General features: G+C 38.0%; 1 protein-coding gene across 1 annotated transcript in view; it reads right to left on the bottom strand.

Annotated features, from left to right (window-relative positions):
• The window catches only part of LOC123666270 (receptor-mediated endocytosis protein 6 homolog), a 37,169-nt gene that overhangs the window by 1,970 nt on the left and 16,182 nt on the right, over positions 1–19,017 (bottom strand). Inside the window, exons 12-29 of the mRNA XM_045600440.1 lie at positions 18,038–18,144; positions 17,269–17,377; positions 15,056–15,179; positions 14,399–14,502; positions 13,805–13,900; positions 13,201–13,268; positions 7,342–7,462; positions 7,021–7,112; positions 6,369–6,548; positions 5,613–6,062; positions 5,021–5,151; positions 4,430–4,601; positions 3,587–3,695; positions 3,134–3,342; positions 1,917–2,056; positions 1,062–1,151; positions 737–851; positions 27–174 (exon numbers count right to left, since the gene is read on the bottom strand). Coding sequence (XP_045456396.1) covers positions 27–174; positions 737–851; positions 1,062–1,151; positions 1,917–2,056; positions 3,134–3,342; positions 3,587–3,695; positions 4,430–4,601; positions 5,021–5,151; positions 5,613–6,062; positions 6,369–6,548; positions 7,021–7,112; positions 7,342–7,462; positions 13,201–13,268; positions 13,805–13,900; positions 14,399–14,502; positions 15,056–15,179; positions 17,269–17,377; positions 18,038–18,144 — 2,565 coding nt within the window. The remainder of the gene's footprint in view (positions 1–26; positions 175–736; positions 852–1,061; positions 1,152–1,916; positions 2,057–3,133; positions 3,343–3,586; positions 3,696–4,429; positions 4,602–5,020; positions 5,152–5,612; positions 6,063–6,368; positions 6,549–7,020; positions 7,113–7,341; positions 7,463–13,200; positions 13,269–13,804; positions 13,901–14,398; positions 14,503–15,055; positions 15,180–17,268; positions 17,378–18,037; positions 18,145–19,017) is intronic.

Here is a 19,017-nt window from a genome sequence, read left to right as displayed (position 1 = left end):
TATTATGTGTTTCCAAGCCCCTTGACCTTGTCCCGGGGCGCGCGGTAGGCGGGCAGGTGCCGCAGCTGCAGCTGCGCGTGCGCGAAGGGCGCGGCCCAGGCGTGGCGCGGCGCCAGCCCCACGCGGCCGGCGCTCGCGCTCGCGCCCAGCCGCCGGATGTGCTCGCTGAGCACCCTACAGCACAAACACGTTGCTTACTGTACCGTATACTTTATTTGCAACTCGATAGTGGAAGAAAGGAGCAAGGACTGTTTTTTTTATAGATAATTTCCAACACTGCTAGCTTATGTAGAAACATGCGCAGTAAAAGATCCTGGGATCTAGTCAATAATCATATTTATACAATATGTATATTCATTCATCATATAAAAAATATGCAAGTTTTTAAGATATCACCTAAATGTACTCTAGTATTATGTAAGGAGTTACGATGATTGATACATTTTATAAAGATATAGTAACATATCAAATTATTTACATATAACACCATCTTAACTCCCTGTAATAACTATACGTTGGTGTTAAAAGTATATAAAGAAAAGATACTGGAGGACTACGTATCTGTACTCTATTGGTCACATTTAGATTTTAATATAGATTATGTTATCTGTTACACGTGTTTAAACTGTGTATTTTATTGTGTGGTTGCTCTATTCCTATCTGGATACAGAAAATAGGTAAGTCAATGTCTCCGCTGAGTATAATTCAAATAAATAATAATAGATAATATACTAACTGATCACGTGCAATATCTCCATCTCCGTTGGGGAAGAGCACATGTAGGTACAGGCGAGAGAACACAGCTCGTTCGACCGTTATTTCGGCACTCTCGAGAATGGTCGAAGTTGCTCCTAGAAATACATTCAATTATACATACAATAATAAAGTTTTTTTTTTCAAATGCCGTCATTTCAAGATTAATACTTAAAATTAAAAATATTAATAATTAATGATTTGGATATTAGAGAGTGTAGGTATACAAAACATTACGTGCTGCGTAATGTACGTGGGTGGAAATGTGATGAAAGTGTCTGTTTCTATTCTATTCAATGAAAATTTACCTTCCCAGGAAGGATCTGATTTAATTTCAGCGGTGATCGCTCTTATGCTGGCCATCAGTCTTGTTGCTCTTTCGTCCATTAGCTCGCCACCTAGTTAGTTAAAAAAATAAATTAGAAAATAAAATTACTTCTTATTATTACAATATATTATCTATAATATAAAAATGAGTCGCTGAATGTGTTGCTAAGCGCAAAACTCGAGAACGGTTGGACCGATTTCGCTAATTCTTTTTTTAATATATTCCTTGAAGTACGAGGATGGTTCTTACGGAGAGAAAAATTCTAAAAAAAAAAATTAAAGAATCGACTGTTAGGCGATACGAAGTTCGCCGGGTCAGCTAGTATAAATATATTTATAAACAGTGTCTTATGTGCACACGAATATAAAACGATATATTTAATAGAAATGCGCGCCAGGGGAATACTGAGTTTACATGGTCTGGATCACGTGTATGTGCATGTGCACACAGTTGGGTGCACGTGCATATAGATGCGTGCACATGTATAGTAGATGCGTAGTAACGTGTACGTGTACGTGTATTTAGTTACGTGAACTTGTACTTGTACAAAGTTTCACGTTTGTTTGTGTGTGTGCGCGGGCGCGCGCGCGTGCTTTTGTGTGTTTGTGTGTCTGTGCGTGCGTGTATGTGTTAGTGTGTTGCGTGTGTGTGCGTGTGTGTGCGTGTGTGTATGTGACTATGTGTGTATGTCACTATGTGTGTATGTGGCTATGTATGCATGAGCGTACGTGTGTAAGTACGCGAATGCATGTGCGTATGTGCGTGCGTGAGCACGCGCGTGCGCGCTCGTTTGTGTGTGTGTGTGTGTGTGTGTGTGTGTGCGTGCGCGTGGTACCGTTGAGCAGAGCGTGCGTGTGCGCGTGGTGCGCGGCGAGGCGGCGCAGCGCGGGCCCGCGCTCCAGCTGCTCCAGCACGCGCGCCGCCGCCGCCGCGCGCGCCATGCTCGCCCACTCCCAGCGCACCAGCTTGATCTGACTGCGACCACACATGGCTGTTTTAATATATTTCAATCACGCCAAATGAAATTATAAGATTGAGATGAATAAATGAAAAGTAAAAAATAATCTATACATATAATAAAATGATAGGAAAGTCAAAACTGTACATTGAATATTTTTTTAAAAGAATACTTGGGTAATCTACAATCGACACCGAAGCAAAAAATATAGTTTTTAGAATTTTTGTCTGTTTGTCTGTATGTATGTCCGGGATAAACTCAAAAAGTACTGCATGGATTTACTTCAAATTTGTCACAAATTTTATTAAGAAGTCAGGTCAACATTTAGGATACATATTATCACGCTATCATCTACGGGGAACGAGCAGTGAACCTTTATTTCTTCAATGCATTCTCTAACATCGTGTAATCTAACGACAAATATTTGAATGTTGTTATTATGTTAATAACCATGCTTTAAGCTAGCTTTATACTATAAATAAAGACATTCTGTAGTATATTTAGCATCAACATTGCACCCGTGCGAAGCCGGGACGGGTCGCTAGTAATAATAATAATCAGATTCAGTTATTTAATTTTATTTAAAAGCTAAATTTTGCAACAAGCTTTTACATCATATAAACTGTGTAACATGACGTCATATGTGGATATTATTATACAAGTTTATTGTGAATTGTTTATTGTTGTATTGGTTTTCTTATTAAATTTATGTTCCCTTTTTCGAATAGTACACACACACTTCTAGCTTTGGAATAAACGAGACCGAAAGTGAAGTAGGACACAGCAGGAGACAACTTGCTCAAAATCTGAATCAGCCCAACCGGGAAATAATCTCGACTTGACAGGAGATCATAGCTAAATAATACTGATTTCAAGCAGTGTCGTGTTCCTGTGGTGAATAAGGAGATCGGGGGGGGGGGGGGGGGGGGTGTTAGGGTCGGCAACGCGCTTGCGATACTTCTGACGTTACAGGCATCTATAGGCTACGGTAATCGCTTACCATCAGGTGGGCCGGACGCCTGTTTGTCGACTAAGTTGATAAAAAAAAAAATGATGAATCAAATTTAGGACGGCGAGCGTGTGCGTGTGCGTACTTGTGCAGGTCGTGCAGCGCGTGCGCGAGCGCGGCGCGGCAGGAGGCGAGGTAGGCGGCGTAGGGGCGGCGCGCGGCGAGGTCGGCGCGCAGGGCGGCTGCCAGGCGCCCGGCGCGCGCGCCCGCGGCCGACAGCGCGCGCGCCGCCGCGGCCGCCTCGGCGCCGCCGCCCGCGCGCACCCACTCCACCAGCGACGCGCTCGTGCAGCGCTGCAAGCACACGGACGCGCTGTATACTGATGATAGTGATCATAAACTTATGCTTATATTAGAAGTAATTAATGTCTGCCTGCTGAGTCATTTATATTTAAATCGTCCAAAGTTCGCTTTTGACAAACCATAATGAGAGATCAAATAAATAACAATAATAATCGTGTAGATAACCAGTGATAATGGTATCGATTAATATTTGTATTGGATGTAATAGTACTGTTTTTCTTAAATTGTAACTTACATTAGGTACATATTCAACAGAATGAAAATCTGTACTGGAGAGCACGACGCGCAGGCGTCGCTTCATACTGTTGAACACCTCGGGATCGTTGAGGTCCACTACACCCTCGCTTCTGCGATACGATAGGAATAAAATATTGGACATTAAACGGTTCCAACTAAAAATCATTGGAAATTACACACAACCATTGGCGTGCCCAGAATTTTGTAAAAATGGGTTAAAAACAAATAAACGTGCAACCCAAGTAGAAGAAAATCAAAAAACATTTTTATTTACTACAACTTTTACCTTTCCTATTTACGATACTCCAATAATAGATTGTAGAGGTTTTGACTAAATCTGACAAAAAAATTCCTTGTTAAAATCTGAAAAGTTTACATTATTAGCTTCGAGTCAGGGTGGGGCAGACGTCCCACCTTAACCCACTGTGGGTACACCCATGCAAAGAACACAAGCAAAACGTTTAGATCACTGCTTGTATCTATATGATCTATATAAACATTTTTGATGAGCAGGAATCGAATACACAACCACTATTACTACTACTAGTCTCTTTGAAGTCTGTGTAAATGCATTGTGAAATAATAATTTAAAACTGCTATAATTTTTTATACGACGCGGCGACGATTTAATTTGTATATAATTTGTGCTTTACTTTTTATTACTCAGTGTTATATAGTGGGAGTGCAACAAACATCACCTTAGTCCGTCTATTGCAGACGATTTAGACAGTGTCAGACAGACACAACAGTGTCGCCTTGGACACTCTTTAGGAAAAGGCAGAGTTGAACAAAAGACACGCAGAATGCAACAAAATAAATTGCAATAAAGTTTTCTATCAGCCACCTCTCCAAGTCCTGCGCCTGCGCATCGTGCGCGTCGTGTCGCTCGGCGCGGCGCGGCGCGCAGTCCGCAGCGCGCCGGTACTTGGCGAGGATCTCTTCCGAGCTCTCCCCCTCCCGCGTCACCCGACCGCCCTCCTCGCCCGCCGCCTCCTCTTCTGACACCTTCATGTCTAAAGCATGATTGTAAATATGTAATATACGAGTGTTATACGTATATTGTACCGTTTAAATTAAGTTTGTACACGCAAATCACTGTTTTCTATGTTGAAACTCAATCATTATACGAAGGGATAATGTTGGGGATGTTAAAGACCAACATATCATTTCAAAGGTCCATATTGTGTAAAAATCAGAACATATTGAAAAAAATATATTCCATATTTTAATCGTTCTTAAGAGATAGATGGTAAACTCATTGTTTAAATCAGCAACTCAACATATGACAATTTAAGCTCGTCGTCGGGGATCGAACCCGCAACCACCAACCAACCGCCAACGCGGCGTCACGGACAAAATAAACACAAAATGATTAAAACTAAGTAACTAATGGGACTAAATATACATTGTATATTGTCAAATAATATCTTACCTTGGTGATGCGATCTGCCCTTATGCCGGAACATCTTGATTTTGTGCAAAAGATTGCCACCGGAGCGTTTCACGTTATTCTTTAACTCGTCCAAGTTACCAACGAGACCGTCTTCACCCACAATCCGCCTCCTGAGGACCAAAAGTTTTTATTAAATTAATAATTATTTACGACGGAATAGTGATTTGTCACGGAACTAGCTAATGCAGGTCGAATGCATCGTCGTTACATATGTTTTTATATACCATACTGATGTTTGTTGATGTCTGGGTGTCTTGGAGACAGGATGTCCATACTACTGCTCTATCTACTGTTATTTGTGTCTACTGTGGAGGCCGTTCAGTTAGACCGAGTCAGAAGTGTTTATCAAAAAAAAAATTGATTTTAGTTTAGTTAATATTACAAAAAGGTCAAATTTTAGGTTTAACAACACTCAGTTTTAAGGTATCAAACATACATGTCATGAGAGAAATACTGAAACACGTATTATCAAATATTAATCCAGCGTGACTTTGCAGATTTTTTTTTTTGTTTAATCAGCGGAACAATTATTCAAAAGTAACAGTAACTTCTTAAGTACAACAAAACTCACCGCTGTGATTTCTCAGCTGTGGCGTCAAAACTAATACTCTTCGGTATGGCCCCTGTCGACACAGTCTTGACCGGCGGCGGGCTGATCCTCCTCTCGGTCACGTTATCCGAGTTCACGTCCTGACTCGAACTCTTGTCCGACACCGACGTGTCCACACTATTCACTGACAACGTACTGAGAGATATGTTGCTTGCTTCACGCTTCTTCTCTATTCTAGACGAACTGATGTTGACTATACTAGTCCGGATCTCAGATTTGACGATTCTCGAGGTGAGGTTGTTGACGAGGTTAGAGGTTGATATTGTGGCGGAGCTCATCCGGGTCATGAGGTCGGACATGGCGGAGCGTGGTTCGTTCTCCGGCCGGTCGGTCTCCACGCCGCTGTCGAAGCGACGTTCATACTGGGACACGGACAGTGCGTTGAACGAGCTCTCGCTTGAGTTCAGTGACCTGGAATATAAGGAATCTCTAATGACCACATTATGTGACAGAAGGTTGAAATGAATAATACTTGTATGAGTCGTGTTTGAAACGTATTAGTCATTTTTATATACATTAATTTCTCGCATACTTAAAACATTCTGTCCTATTTATCCTATAATTAGCTTAGAAAATAATTGATTTAGTTGATTTAATGATTTAAGCATAACGCGTAGTAACAGTGTCAAACATATAATATTGTAATGCCAGTCGTAATTTCCTCTTAGTTAATTTTTTTTTTTTTTTTTTTTAATAAATATAAAACCTTCACGTTACCTGTCCATATCATTGTCATCGTACGCTTTAGACGTGGATGGCATGTACTTTGGCAGGAAGCTGTCGTCGACCCACTGGCTGGTCGCGTCGGAGCCCGCGCCGGATATGCTGCTCGGGCCCTCGCCTCCCTCCTCGGCCGCCACCGCCCCCTCCACTGTCGACTCGGACGGAGTGTTTGTACTGGAAACATTAAAACACATGAAAAATGACCTGTAGAATTTTAACACATATAATTTAATAACATTTAAGGAACTGATATGATTACAACATAACAATGGCAAGTCGTAGATATGGCATGGTAGCTTTGGTGTTCTAGATTTAGTGCAATACTAAATAGATATGCCGTATAAATGGTAACTTATAAGAAATTGCATAGTGGTTGATGACAAACACTTAAGTCTATGATTTATATGTAAAACAGTATATTGACTATATTTTTTAATTCGCCATTAGACCCGTGATCATTGTGGTAGCAATAATGTCGAAATATCGGGAAGTCAAAATGAACAAACATGGTAAGTATTCCATATTACACGTAAATCACAGTATAGTCAGTATTAACTACACAAAACTTAATCTTAATGGAAAATTTTGAATTTTAATTATTAACAATCACAAAAAATATAATATGTAGAAATGATTAACAGTTTACCTGTTCTGTTGCACATAGTCGAATATGTCGTTGGACAGCGCGGCGGCCGCTGTGCTCGGACTGTCTGGGGCCGACGCGTAGCACGTCATCACCTGACACACGCAGCCCACATTTACAAAAATTATATTCAGAGTTGAGGCACTGTTTATATAAGCTATGTTACAATTTCTTTGATTTTAAAGTAGTTAATATATATAAATTACAATATTAAATAAAAAATAAAAGCTCACACATGGCACGTACGCACGTATACGCACACACTCTCACGTAACACGTACACAGGCACGCACCACACCCACACACACAAACACACACACGCACCGGGTACCCGTTGACGAGGATGCTCTTCCGATTCTCGATGGGGAACTGCGCGTGTTGCGCCAGTAAGTCCAGTTCGCCGCCGCGGCAAAGCGCCGCCGTCGCACTTTGGTACCCGCCGCTTCTGTGTACACACGTACTTTATATGTATGTGTGCAGCAGTGTTGGGCATTAATCAATTAAATTGTCAATTATCTTGTTAATTGACTAAAAAAGTAATTGCAATTAAATTAATTACAATTAAATTAGTTGCAATTAAACTTTTAATTGCACCTTGCAATTAAATTAATTTGATTAACGTATGTCAATTGTAACTCACAATTAAAATAATTGCAATTAACTTTTTTAGTTGTTTTATGAAACAATTGAAACTAACAATTAACTTTATGTATCAAAAATAAATTAGTAAAAGATTTAGGAAAATTAAGCGGTAAGTCGCGATACTATACATATACTATACACTATATACACTATTATATATATATATATATATATATATATATATATATATATATATATATATATATATATATATATATATATATATATATATATATATATATATATTACATTACAGCCTATACAGCCCACTGCTGGACATAGGCCTCCACAAGTTCACGCCAAAAACAACGTGAACTCATGTGTTTTGTCTATAGCCACCACACTGGGCATGCGGGCTGGTGACCGCAGGGCTGGCTTTGTCGCACCTAAGACGCTGCTGCCCGTCTTCGGCCTGTGTATTTCAAAGCCAGCAGTTGGATGGTTGTCCCGCCACCGGTCAGCTTTTTAAGTTCCAAGGTGGTAGCGGAACTGTGTTATCCCTTAGTCGCCTCTTACGACACCCACGGGAAGAGAGGGGGTGGCTATATTCTTTAGTACCGTAGCCACACAGTACATATATACATATCTATGTATATATATATATGTGTATATATATATATATATATGTATATGTATATATATATGTATATGTATATATATTATATATTATATATATATATATATATATATGTACGGGTCAACGCACATTGAGCAATATGATTGTTTTGCTAATTAGTAACCTCTTTAATTTAGCTGATTTATTACGAAATTGTTATTTTTCTTATGCAGATTTCTAATGAAATTGATATTTGTTTGCTACGATTGACGTCAAATGACGTCTGTACTTCTGCCTATATATACTCAAAATAATCTGAATAAATTTAGTGTTAGATCGACTTTCATTGGGTTTGGTTTCCCTCATAACCTTCCCTCACATGTCATCTCTCACTCAACCATAGACTGTCCCACACAGTTTTTTGGTCCTTCGAGGATTCATACAGAGAATGCAGCCTTGCTGTTGACAAGATTCATAGAGTGTTAGATCGACTTTCATTGGGTTTGGTTTCCCTCGTAACCTTCCCTCACATGTCGTCTCTCACTCATACAGACAGGACCATACAGTTTTTTGGTCCTTTGAGAATACAGCCTTACTGCTGACAAGCTGCGCAGTCATTCTGAACCTGCAAGCTACAAGACAACAGTCTTACTTCGAGGATACATACAGTCGTTTTGATCCTTCGAGAAAAATAAATAAATAAATATTTCTTCGAGAAATCACTTAAGAAAACAGTCAATCAAGACTATAAACTCTACGGATTTCCATCGACATTTGGAGAATCCAGATACAGTGGCCACAACGCTCACGTGGAATTTGTGTGACTGCGAATCGGTTGACTGGCTTCCCAGAAGCGGGTTCCACCAGTTAAATTGAGAAGGCGCAAACAAGGTCGCACTATCCACTGAGAGATTGGCCTGGACCCCTGAAGACGGTCCTATCAATTTTACATCAACGTCAGCATTAAAAATAAATAAATATGGAAAATATCCTGCAACGACAACAAGAAATTGTCGAAGCAATAAAAAGGATAGAGAGGAACTTCAACAAAGATTCCGTATCCCGGAAGACCCGTAAATACTTGGACGAGCGACTCGACGTCCTTGACAAATTATGGGCTGAGTTCCAAGGTAACGACCAACGGTTGTCGCTCTACCATAACGATACTGATCCTTATTTTAAAGAAAATCAATACGTACAGGCAAGAGAGTACTTTGATTCTGTACGCATCAAGGTAGCGTCATTTTCGCCAGCAAGGGAGACTTCTGTGTCACCGACACCAGGAGCTGGCAAACCACTGGAATCACCTGCGATTCCTACAACACCAAAGCTGCAGCCAAGACTCACATTGCCAACAAGTTCAAATGCCACTAAGATCTCAACGACGGATCGAGGTCAGGCAACAGAATTGATGTCACTGCAAAGAACTAACTTCCGAGCTTTTCATCGACAAATAAATCGCTTGAAAGTAGATGAAATCCAAGACAAATGGGAGCTGGAAGACGAGTTACGCAACATACAATCGCGCTGGAACTCAATAGACGCTTTGCACTTGCAAATAGATAATATCCTACAAGGATCGGATACCCAGTACGATAGTGAGTTTTACGCCTACGAAGATTCATATAAGTCAATCAAAAGGGCGTTGAATCTTAAACTCACATCGACCATTCATCACGAAATATCAACCACCACGCTTAGAAATAAAAGCATCCAGTGTGACCGCAGCCTTATCTTATAAAAATGCTTTAGTATTGCAATTATTAAATGAATGTAGCTCAATAGAGCGCTTAATCACTATAATCGGCTGGCTCACACGTTATACACAATGGTTGCGACGTAAACAAATACTTCAACAAAATTATCTTTCGTCATCAGAAAGAAAAAACGCGATGAACTTAATTATTAAGACAATATGTAAAACAAAGGAGGCACCATGTCGCGTGAGCTGGGTCAAGTTACATAACAATAACATGTGGCTTTATTCCTGCTGTGGGAAATGCACAGTGCGCATATTTTGCATTGACACTGGAGTTGTATTGACAACACTGACCGGGAATGGCCTTTTACAAATCGGTCAAGGTTGTACAATAAAAGGTGACACCTTCTCTATATTCACTCAAAATAGTTACATGAGCCAAGTTAAGGTCCAAGAAAACATACCGATCCCAGCCGATTATTCAATATTAAATTCCATAATAAATACTTCGGATTTCCAACTGTTCACACTCGAGGATCATGAAGACTTGTGGCGCCGGATGAAGTCTCAGATCATTAACCTCAAGGAGCAGGAAAACGCATCACTCAGTATACACGATATACATCAGTACTCTGTCTTGTATATAATCTTAGGGTCTATCATTGTTGCGGGATGTCTCTACGGTACCATGCGATATCGCAGAAACAAAATTATACAGAGCAGTGCTGTGAAAGACGTCTCCACGACCGCAGTTCCAGTTGCAGCAGATAAGAACGAAGACCAGGAGGCCCCTGCTCCCCCGAGCGCGCGACCGCGATTCGTTCGACTGGACATACCAATTAAAGAGTAGTGCAGTGATGATTATTATATAAGTTATTTAAATCTAGGTACTTAAATTTTAATTGTATTGTTATTATTGTTATTGTAGATTTTAATATCAAAATTATCTTTCTTCTTTGAGTCGGCAGGATGTACGGGTCAACGCACATTGAGCAATATGATTGTTTTGCTAATTAGTAACCTCTTTAATTTAGCTGATTTATTACGAAATTGTTATTTTTCTTATGCAGATTTCTAATGAAATTGATATTTGTTTGCTACGATTGACGTCAAATGACGTCTGTACTTCTGCCTATATATACTCAAAATAATCTGAATAAATTTAGTGTTAGATCGACTTTCATTGGGTTTGGTTTCCCTCATAACCTTCCCTCACATGTCATCTCTCACTCAACCATAGACTGTACCATACAATATATATCTTAATATATATAAATCTCGTGTCACAATGTTTGTCCTCAATGGACTCCTAAACCACTTAACCGATTATAATAAAATTCGCACACCATGTGCAGTTCGATCCAACTTAAAAGATAGGCTATATTTTATTTTGATATATTAATTATTATATTTAAGAAAAAAAAATAAAGAAGGCGGTACAAAGTTCGCCAGGTCAGCTAGTATATATATATAATACCCGGAGCCACAGCAGCATACAGCAGTATTTTTTAATTGTTAGTTTTAATTAAAATTCACAAAACAATTGAAAATTAATTAATTGTTAATTGTAGTAAAGCACAATTAATAATTAATTAATTGTTAATGGTTACTACTACAGTTAACAATTAAATAATTGTTAATTGTAATTTTCCACAATTACAATTGATTAATTGTTAATTGTTGTGGTTACATTTACCAATTAATTAATTGTTAATCTTTAATTGTTGTTGCAATTAAAATTTGCCCAACACTGGTGTGCAGTATATACACATGATAGATAGATCTATGTCATGGAATTTTTTTACGTTAGACACTGTGAGATAAATAACACGCTTCGTACAAATATTTCAAATAATTAAAAAGGTGTTGTATATAATGAATATATATATATATATATATATATATACAGGGTGACTGGTGAATTACTATCAATATTTGAGGACGTGTTATTTGAGGATCATATATGACGAAAAAAATTACATATAAAATAAATATTCATAAACTTCTAAGTAAAGTTGACCAACAGTTATCTCGCTAATTACGCGTCGTCTGGACGCCCTAGCTGCGCAGTCGTCACAAAGCAGGTGTGTAGGTATAGGTACATTTAGTTATCGCGCGGTCGTTTACCTACGTCCAAACACCGCCAAGTGTTAACAGGGTAGCAGGCTACTTTTGATAAACCAGTATGATCCAATCCCCCTTCATACTTTAATTTTAGCTTAGGACAGGCAAAAATACCAAAATAAGATTAGGCCGACCCCTTCCCCTTGATAATTTGATAAATATTAATTTATTACGTAAGAATCTAAACGAAAAAATGAATACACGTTTGGTTTTTTTCAATGTTTATTTTTATTTGTACTTTAGGTAGGTACTAATAATTTTTATTTTTTGGTAGTAATAAACTTTGGTTTTAATTATTATCTTTACCGACATAAGATTTTCAGTACAGAGGCTTAACAAAAAAAAATAATAAAAAACTACATATTCAACTACAATATTAAAATTTATCAACGAAATAACGAATGTTGTTTACGAAAGCAAGTGACAACTAGTCGGCACTCGCGCGGTTGCCCGCGATTTTTCAAGGTATTTTCACTTTGCGCATTTTTGTAATTTTACCTAAGAACTATGGAGACTAAAGACTTGATCGACCCCCTCTCCCCCTAAATCGTCTTACGTAATAAATGAACCATACTTATTGTCTTTTACACGATATAACACGAACGGGTCACTTTTAAGTACTCTGCATTTGTGTATTGATAAGCCATACCTAATTACTTATGACAGGTCACATTCACACGAGACATATTAGGTATACGCGTAAGATCGATCTCTAGGCGCGCGCGCGGGAAGATGGACGCACTCCGGCGTACAAACCTTACGGCGGCGCTCGCCCAACTGACCTAGTGACCTACTAATCGAATTTAGGGGGGAATTAGAATTGGCGGGGGTTGCGGCGGGCGGCGGCAAGCGGCACAGTACAAGGCCAAGGCCGCACGCGCCGCCATTATGGCTGAAAATTAATGTGTCTACATTTCATTTATTTAAATTGAAATGTGTGGGAATTTTGTCAAAAATTAAGTACCTATTTTTTTTACATAATTCGAATGAGAATCATGTACCGAGTATCCTCTGTAAATATTGATAGTAATTCACCAGTCACCCTGTATATATATATATATATATATATATATATATATATATATATATATATATATATATATATATATATATATAATTGTAGTTGTAGTAACTACTGGTAGTTATACTATTGTTATTTTACCTGTTTGGTAAATTTGATCGTGATGTGTGCCGAGGGCTGCCAACTTCTGGCCGCTTAGCATTGCCATTCTAGAAATAATTTAAATAATTTTACTCGAAAAAAATCTTTCTAAATACAATTACTTATTTTTTTTTTTAACTATTTCTTTCATGCATACAAACTGCCGATTCCGGTGGTTATCATAGACAGCTTAAAGCAATCTAAATTATTAGCCTCCTTCGATATTTATGAATTGTTTTATGTGAAGGCTCATCTGGTACACATATATGTATATGTAACATAAATTTATTTCTAACGCATATAAAAACTGTAGATCTTCCTAATACACATAAATAAACTTAACACGTAATGGATAATCATGCTCGATTATGCTTTAAGGCTTCCATACTTTTCGTCGTTGAAATTGTAAAAGATCGTAACGGCAGTCTCCAGTACCGCGTATCAATATTTTCAAAATTTTACAGAGATAGGATACTACGCGATAAACGTGTGAGCTCCACTAGAGGCCAACAAGCGTGCCCCGCTGCACCACCGCCAGTCGGTTCGCGGTCTCACTCTCTCTCTCTCTCTCTCTCTCCAGCGGGGCACGCCCGGGTCGGCCGGCGGTACGTACGGGGCGCGGCTCGTCGAGCTGCGAGGCGCGGCGCGGCCACGACGTGTCGGAGCGCGCCGCCACCGACACGCAGTCATCCGTGTCCACCTGCGGACGCGCACGCACAGTGTGCATATTAAGTACACTACAATTATTACACTAATTAACTACTATTTTCAACCGAATCCTATTTTTTTGTGTCTTATTTACTAACATATTAATTGGTGTACCAATTTTAATGATCGTTTTTTCATTTGAAACTTGTCATGTAGTCCTATTATATACTTATCAATGTGAATTGAAATCGGTTTCTTTTTTTGTTTGAGAAAAAACAGTAATATTATTGTTATAAAGTGGACAATTTTATTTCGAGTGTACGTATTCGACTTCTATGCGTCGTAGCGTCAACCTTTAGTGTATAAATAGCCATATGTTAAATTTGTTACACAATCACTCTTTTGAATATTATTGTGGAATAAACAAAGAGACAAATATTATAGTACCACGTATTTACACAAAAAATCATTAGCCAAAGCCAAGTAAAGAAGCATATTAAACTACCATTCCTATTACTAGATCATGTCTCAGTGAGACCGCCCCGCTCACCTCAGTGTTCCGGTCGCTGTCGGAGGCGAGCACGTCCATGCTCCACGCCGACTCGCTGGCCGTCTCCGACACGTCCGGCGCGATTGTGCTATTCACGTTACCTCCTACAAATATTTAATCAATCTCAATTATATAAAATGTCCTATTAAGACTAGACGTCGCGTTAGCGTAACTTTCCCAACATTGGATTACGGCTGTTGCGCTGGCGGTCGCGGGTTCGATCCACGCACACGGCATACATTTATATTAGCCATATATATGTTTGCTGTGATTTGGGCGTAAGTACTTGTGCACTGTGTGTTTTCGGACTCCCGACACGTGAGTAATTCCCTGTGAGGCAGTCGAGTGTGAGGCGTTTATTTATTATTATTATTAACATACATATTTGTGCTTTTATTTTCAGAAAACAACGATAAATATAATAAGATTCGACGAATTACATAATAGAACCCAGTAAGATAACAATATTTAACAACGAGACGGCATTAGATCTTTTAATAATTTAATATTTTATTGGACGAGAATTGCATTGGTTGTATTTAAAATATACATATCAATAATCAAAAATATAAACTCTCATAATTAAAGCTAATGACTGTTTCAATATAACACTCCACTGGTGGCTACAGTGGTATACGACACAGACGAGTGGCTCACCCTGGCCGGCCGCGACCTGCGTGTGGTCGCAGGAGTCGCCGATGGTCTCCGAGTCCGACGCGAGCACGTCCGTGCTCCACGTGTCCGACATTATGCTGATCGTCTCGTCGCCCTCCAGAAGTTTCTAGAAAAATTAAATGCCACTGAATTTAAACTCTATACCCATAAAGTTGAAGTTATAACAATAAAACATTGTGCTATAATTCGTATTATTTATTATTGTGTTACCCCATAGATATAGTAAAAAAAAGTAGATAATGCGCGGCCTTTGTTGTTAGTGAAGCCACAAAACTCGGCTCCTTCAAGTAAATACACGCGCTCACGCACACATATGCATCAAACTACGCTCATTTTCGTTAGTATGTCACGAGGCTTCATACAGTAACTTTGCTTATAAAATGCCGTCTTGTGTGATTAAATGGTGCAAAAACAATACCAAAGTAAACAAAAAATCTGAAGGAATATCGTTTCACACGTAAGTACATATAAAACTTTAAATTTATTGTTATTCCAAAATAATATTGAGGTTATTCGGAACTTATAATTTCAATGTCACGAAATGACGTACCACGGGAGTGTTGTCAGTAGTTCTTTTTTTTCAATACCCCAAAATGTGGGTAAGTAAATTGTACGCAATCAGAAAAATAATAAAGTAAAAAGTAGATACAGTTATTGTTTTTTTTTTTCTCGTGTTATTTTATGTTACATAAATTGAAAATAAAAAAATCAAAATATATTTATGAATTATTAACTCGTTTGTTTTATGTTTTAACTTTTTACAATTTTTGAGTAAACTAGGTACCCATATTTTACTATCAAATTTCATGGTTTTAGGTTTCCAACGAATATTTTAATAAGAGGTGAATGGGTAGCGGTTGTAAGACTGAGAAAATGACCACGATTATGCTGGCCATGCGCATAAAGTCAATTTAATACGATTAGTGATTGAAAAATATTTGAACATAAAGACTACATCATATTAATAAAATGCAAACAATGACGATGACTCTGAGTTCTAAGCGACAAAAATTTAAAAAACTTATACAACATAAAGGATTCTAGGTTTAAGAAAAATAGTTAAAAAAAAACCGACTGCAAACTGAAAAGAGATAAACAGAGGGGATAGGAAGTGTCCATTCATACGATTATCTTACGAATATATTTTTTTATTATTCTACCGATTTTTTGTTTTATTTTTAGTAAATTTATTGAAAACTATAAACAGGTTTTTATTTTCACATACACATTTTACCTATATTAAATTAATTGTTTAATAAAAATTTTAGGGACTTTTTTTAAAAGGTGTCAACACTTCACTCACTCACACATCTTTAAAAAAGTGGCTTCAGTTTTCTGTTCTAGGTGCGTTATCTACCTTTTTTTACTTGATCTATGTGTTACCCATAAATTGGGGCATTCTAAACATTTTTCGAGGATAGGAGATGCAGGTTCGATCCCCGCTGGAACGGTCGATTTTTGATATGATATTTAAAAAAAAAAATGTGATATAATATATTGGCAAGTGGTTCACTATAAAGTTTGAAACTAAATCCAGTCATATTCCTAATCTGATTGAATGAAGAATTAATGAATAGACTGTAAACAAGTGCTCGGCAATGGCTTCTTTATATAAGAACAAACTCCATGCATTGATGTGATATTTAGGCAATATAATAGTCAAGACTTTAAAAGTATACAATCTTGAGATGTCCCGCGCATTGTATTCTACGTTCATTGTTGCCACACTGTGCGCATATGACTTTCTATAGCTTAAAGGCGTTTGTAAACGAACAATCACATATTAGATTTATTACATTCGTACAGATTAAAATCATCATTACAGCCTATACAGTCCACTGCTGGACATAGGCCTCCACAAGTTTACGTCAAAAATAACGTGAACTCATGTGTTTTGCCCATAGTCACCACGCTGGGCAGGCGGGTTGGTGACCGCAGTACTGGCTTTGTCGCACCAAAGACGCTGCTGCCCGTCTTCGGCCTGTGTATTTCAAAGCCAGCAGTTGGATGGTTATCCCGCCATCGGTCGGCTTCTTAAGTTCCAAGATGGTTGTGGAACCTTGTTATCCCTTAGTCGCCTCTTACGACACCCACGGGAAGAGAGGGGGTGGCTAAATTCTTTAGTGCCGTAGCCACACAGCACAGATTAAAATATAAAACAGTTAATTCAACACTAATAAAGATGTCGCGGTCACCTTAATTTCAAATTTACAGAATTTATCCTCGATATCGTTCCTCGTCTGCTTGAGCAGTTTCGCCTGCGCGGCGCTCGCGGCCTGACTCGCTGGTGCGTTCGCCTGGATCCTGGGCCAATACATTAAACGGTCATTAATAATGTCGTAGAATGCCTTATGTTATCTCTTCTACTAATACAGCCTTTCCCAAAGTGGGCGATAACGCCCCCTTGTGTGCGCTGTGTAGAAAAAAAAAATGCTGGCGTTATGTAGAGGTTTGGAGGTCGATTTGTCATTTAATCTATAAGGACTCTCGACCACAACTTGTGGACATCAACTAATATTAATTAAAAGATTGCTCAAAAGGGGCACTATAAAATAATTTATTCTCTAAGTAGACAAAATAAGTTTGGGAACCTCTGTACTAATATATACACCATTCTACATCAAATTTTTAAAACGCATACAAAAACGAAATTGGTCAATGTAATTGTATACTCGTAACTTTGTAAAAATTTCAAAGTTCTTAAGTATAATGTGAGTTGTGTTTGGATGACACATAATACCTAATACTTTATGTGAGACAAGAATTCAAAAAAAAAATATCTTTTATATAATTTTAAATCAATTACTAGCATGTGTTTGTATTTCTAAATTTTTTCGTTATTAATGAACCATAATTATGCGCTATAATTTTACTATCACAATTTTGCCAGTATTTTTACATAGATCAATTATACATGCCCATTTCACTATTGTTATTTTATTTATAAAAAAAATGTGTAACTACCGTGTCGGCGGGACATCCCCCGCGGTGTCTCCGTCGGTAACCTGCGACGAGGGGGTCTCCCTGCCCGATATGTTCGGACTACCTCTACCACTTACGTTAGCTGAAACCTGGGAAATATAGTTTTTATTAAAATTCTTTGTAACTTTTCCCTTATAGAGGTAGAAATATTAGCAATTCAAGTCTAGAGCTTTAGGAATAATCTATGGCTTGTCTGTTTTGATACATTACCTGTTTTTAGAATAAGCGTACTGTATAATTTCTCTTTAGAAGTCATTACGGAACAGGAATTGCTCTACAACTACTCTATTGACCACAATATTACCACACAATATTAGTATTTTCAGACTTATAATACTGTGCTAGTATAAGCGAAGTGACGAAATTGTTACATGTAATATCAAACAACCCAGTACGAGAACGAACGAGTAACGACCCAGTCACCTAAATGCTTGTACATTTATCTGGTGGAATTATTGTACGTCCGGTATTGGTTCGAGTACCGATGGAACAAAAATAGCCCAGAGCCGATTTTAGGTAAAACGTTTTATTTTTCTTTAAATATTCTACTTTTATAATTAAAAGCATTGAAAAATAATGAAATACAATAAATAAGTAAAAGTTAAATAAGTTTGACAGACCTAACTAAAAAAAAAAAAATTTTGAGACAGTCAAAGCCGCAGAGGGAATAAAAATGGGATGGCGGCGCTTCTTGTGTTAACAGACTTCGAAAATAGGTTCCCATTTTTTTTATGTGTTATATAATTTTGTTGTTACTTTTTAAATTGAAGGCTAGTGCATGTCGTGTCATTGAGCGATATAATTATGACGATTAAAAAATAAATCAATTTCTGGCTCTTTGCCCTACCAAAGAGAAAGTAAGGTTCTACATTTGAAAGTATTTATTTAAACCTTTAAAATTTGACAGTAATTATTTCAAACATTGACATTTAACAGTAATTATTTTGATCTAATAATATTCA

Source organism: Melitaea cinxia, chromosome 2 (genome assembly GCF_905220565.1).
Source record: "Melitaea cinxia chromosome 2, ilMelCinx1.1, whole genome shotgun sequence".
NCBI lineage: Eukaryota > Metazoa > Arthropoda > Insecta > Lepidoptera > Nymphalidae > Melitaea > Melitaea cinxia.
This window is presented reverse-complemented; position numbering and strand designations above follow the sequence as displayed.